This window comes from Etheostoma spectabile, chromosome 21, assembly GCF_008692095.1.
Source record: "Etheostoma spectabile isolate EspeVRDwgs_2016 chromosome 21, UIUC_Espe_1.0, whole genome shotgun sequence".
In the NCBI taxonomy this organism is placed as follows: Eukaryota; Metazoa; Chordata; class Actinopteri; order Perciformes; family Percidae; genus Etheostoma; species Etheostoma spectabile.
Window position 1 is genome coordinate 14922283 of NC_045753.1, and position 2209 is coordinate 14924491.

Sequence of the window (2209 nt, forward strand, 5' to 3'; positions counted from 1 at the left end):
ATAGAGCTGTTTGGAGCAGTTTGTGAACAGTGTTTTTGGTTGGAGATGGTTAAGGGGAGACTTTGGGCTTTTTCACTTGGTAAACCACAGCATGCACATAAAAAAAAATATATATAAAAACACTAGAAGGGGAAAAGCCAAAAACCATAATATGAGCACTTTAAAAAGAGTTAAAAACAGCACAGTAAGATGGTTGTAGATTAAATTTTTTCTTCTTCCCAGAATAAGAAGGTGGACAAAAAAAAGTTAATTAGGACTAAGCAAACTAAAGACCTTATTCAAATGATCGTTTCAAGTTCTTACTGCATTACTGAAGAGAAAACATTTTTTGGAAAAACATGTGACTAACCTAATAAACAGAATATCCCCATTCACACACAAAAACACTTATCATAAAAGCGCACATACACAGTATCTGGCATCTTCAACTGTTAAACTATGTATACAGTTTGTTTGAATGGCTTTAATTAGTGGGATACTTGTAACTATTTTTATAGTGTTGCTGTCACTCAAATCAAATTGTCAAGTAAAAAACAGCTCATAAATGCAGTTTATCACTTTACTGCAGCTGCTTCTTACAAACGATGTCAAAAAGCATGACATTTCATTAGCTGGGAAAATGTAGTCAGATTTCTCACGGCTTTATATGTGCAATGTTTGACCCTGTTCATTTTACCTGTTTGCCACTGTGGATGCGGTTCTTGCGGAGAACTGGAGTGCTGCCTGTGGTCACCCAGACTCCAGCCAACGTGTTGCTGTAAACCTCATTCTCCTCGATCACCCCCTGGCCTTTCTCGTGCTGAAACACAAAGCAGGATCAGCTGTAAAAAACAAACAAACACCTGACAGGGGGACTGTTGAAGCTGTTGACAGACTGTTGAAAAATAATCTGTACTTGTTGGAAAAGGCTTTCATTAGAAACAAATTTAGGAGTGTATTTACCACATAGATGCCCCCATGCTGTCCATCGTGGATCTTGTTGTGTCGTACAATGGGGCAGCTGTTGGTTCGGATCTGGATTCCCGCCAAGGCGTTACCATAGATATCGTTGCTCTCTATCAAACCCCGTCCATCTCCAAATATGTACACTCCTCCTTGGTTACCGTTGAATATAGCATTTCCCCTGGATATATTATTAAAAAAAAGAAACTGTCACAATCTTGGAATAAACATGCACATGGAAGAGAGAGACATCAAATTTCCTAAACACAATATATTTTCCATATCAATATCAGTCATGTTGACCTTCACATTATCAGCAGTCTCTACCTATAGGTTTCCTAACAATGTTGCCCCAAAGGGAAGTTGGTTTGTTTACCGTATCGTTGGGTCGCTGTTGGATGTGATCCACACACCAGCAAAGTTATTGGCATAGATTTTGTTCTCTATAAACTGCCCCCGCCCCTTTTCGTGGACGTAGATGCCTCCTGTTTGGCCATGATGGATCTCACATCGCACCACTGTGGGGTTTGCGTAGGCCTTCACCTCAAAACCTGCTATGCGGTTTCTGTGGATGTTGCAGTTCTCAAAGTAACCCTGAAACACAAAAGAAGACAAATTAGATTGGCAGTGATTTTCTTCAAGTAAAATGTATCCATAGTTGCTGTGTATTTACCATGCCGTGATCGAAGGTGAACACGCCAACATCTCGTCCGTGGTGGATGTGGTTACGTCTTATGATGGGATTACCGTGGTTTTTCACCCAAATTCCTGCTAGCGCATTGTTGCTGATTTCATTGTCTTCATAAATGCCCTGGAACAGAGGACAAGACAGAGTCAGAAGCCGTTGTGCACAGTTGTGCGTTTATGGATGTACATCTATGGCAAACAATTAGTTTTAACATTATAGAAGGGAAAAATAATTTGTACCTGTGCGTGATCTGTAATGTACAGTCCTACATTCTCACAGTCACTGATGTTGCAGTGTTTGATGGTTGGACATGCTCCCTGGCCACTCACACACACAGCTGAACCCACTAAAGAAAAAGAAGCGTCCCATTACACAATAGTGCTGCAAAAAAATTATCACCTCCCTTATCCATTGACCAACAGTCAAAAAAAAAAAAGCAACACTAAAAACACATAAGAAGCAGAAACCAGCACAAGTTTGCTGGTTTCATTACTATAAAAGACTTTGATTATTAATTGGTAAATTTTCTGCTGATTTTAATGCTGTCACCTCAATACTGGCCCATACTCAAAAAAAAAA

General features: G+C 39.7%; 1 protein-coding gene across 6 annotated transcripts in view; it reads right to left on the bottom strand.

Annotated features, from left to right (window-relative positions):
- fbxo11b (F-box protein 11b) overlaps positions 1 to 2209 on the bottom strand; it is a 28332-nt gene that overhangs the window by 19681 nt on the left and 6442 nt on the right. For all 6 annotated transcript variants that reach the window (XR_004327273.1, XR_004327272.1, XM_032502725.1 and 3 more), the window contains exons 10-14: positions 1870 to 1976; positions 1616 to 1753; positions 1319 to 1536; positions 943 to 1123; positions 677 to 799 (exon numbers count right to left, since the gene is read on the bottom strand). Coding sequence is in view for 4 of the 6 variants with exons in the window: in XM_032502725.1 (XP_032358616.1) it covers positions 677 to 799; positions 943 to 1123; positions 1319 to 1536; positions 1616 to 1753; positions 1870 to 1976 (767 nt within the window). In the remaining 2 variants the exon portion in view is untranslated. The remainder of the gene's footprint in view (positions 1 to 676; positions 800 to 942; positions 1124 to 1318; positions 1537 to 1615; positions 1754 to 1869; positions 1977 to 2209) is intronic.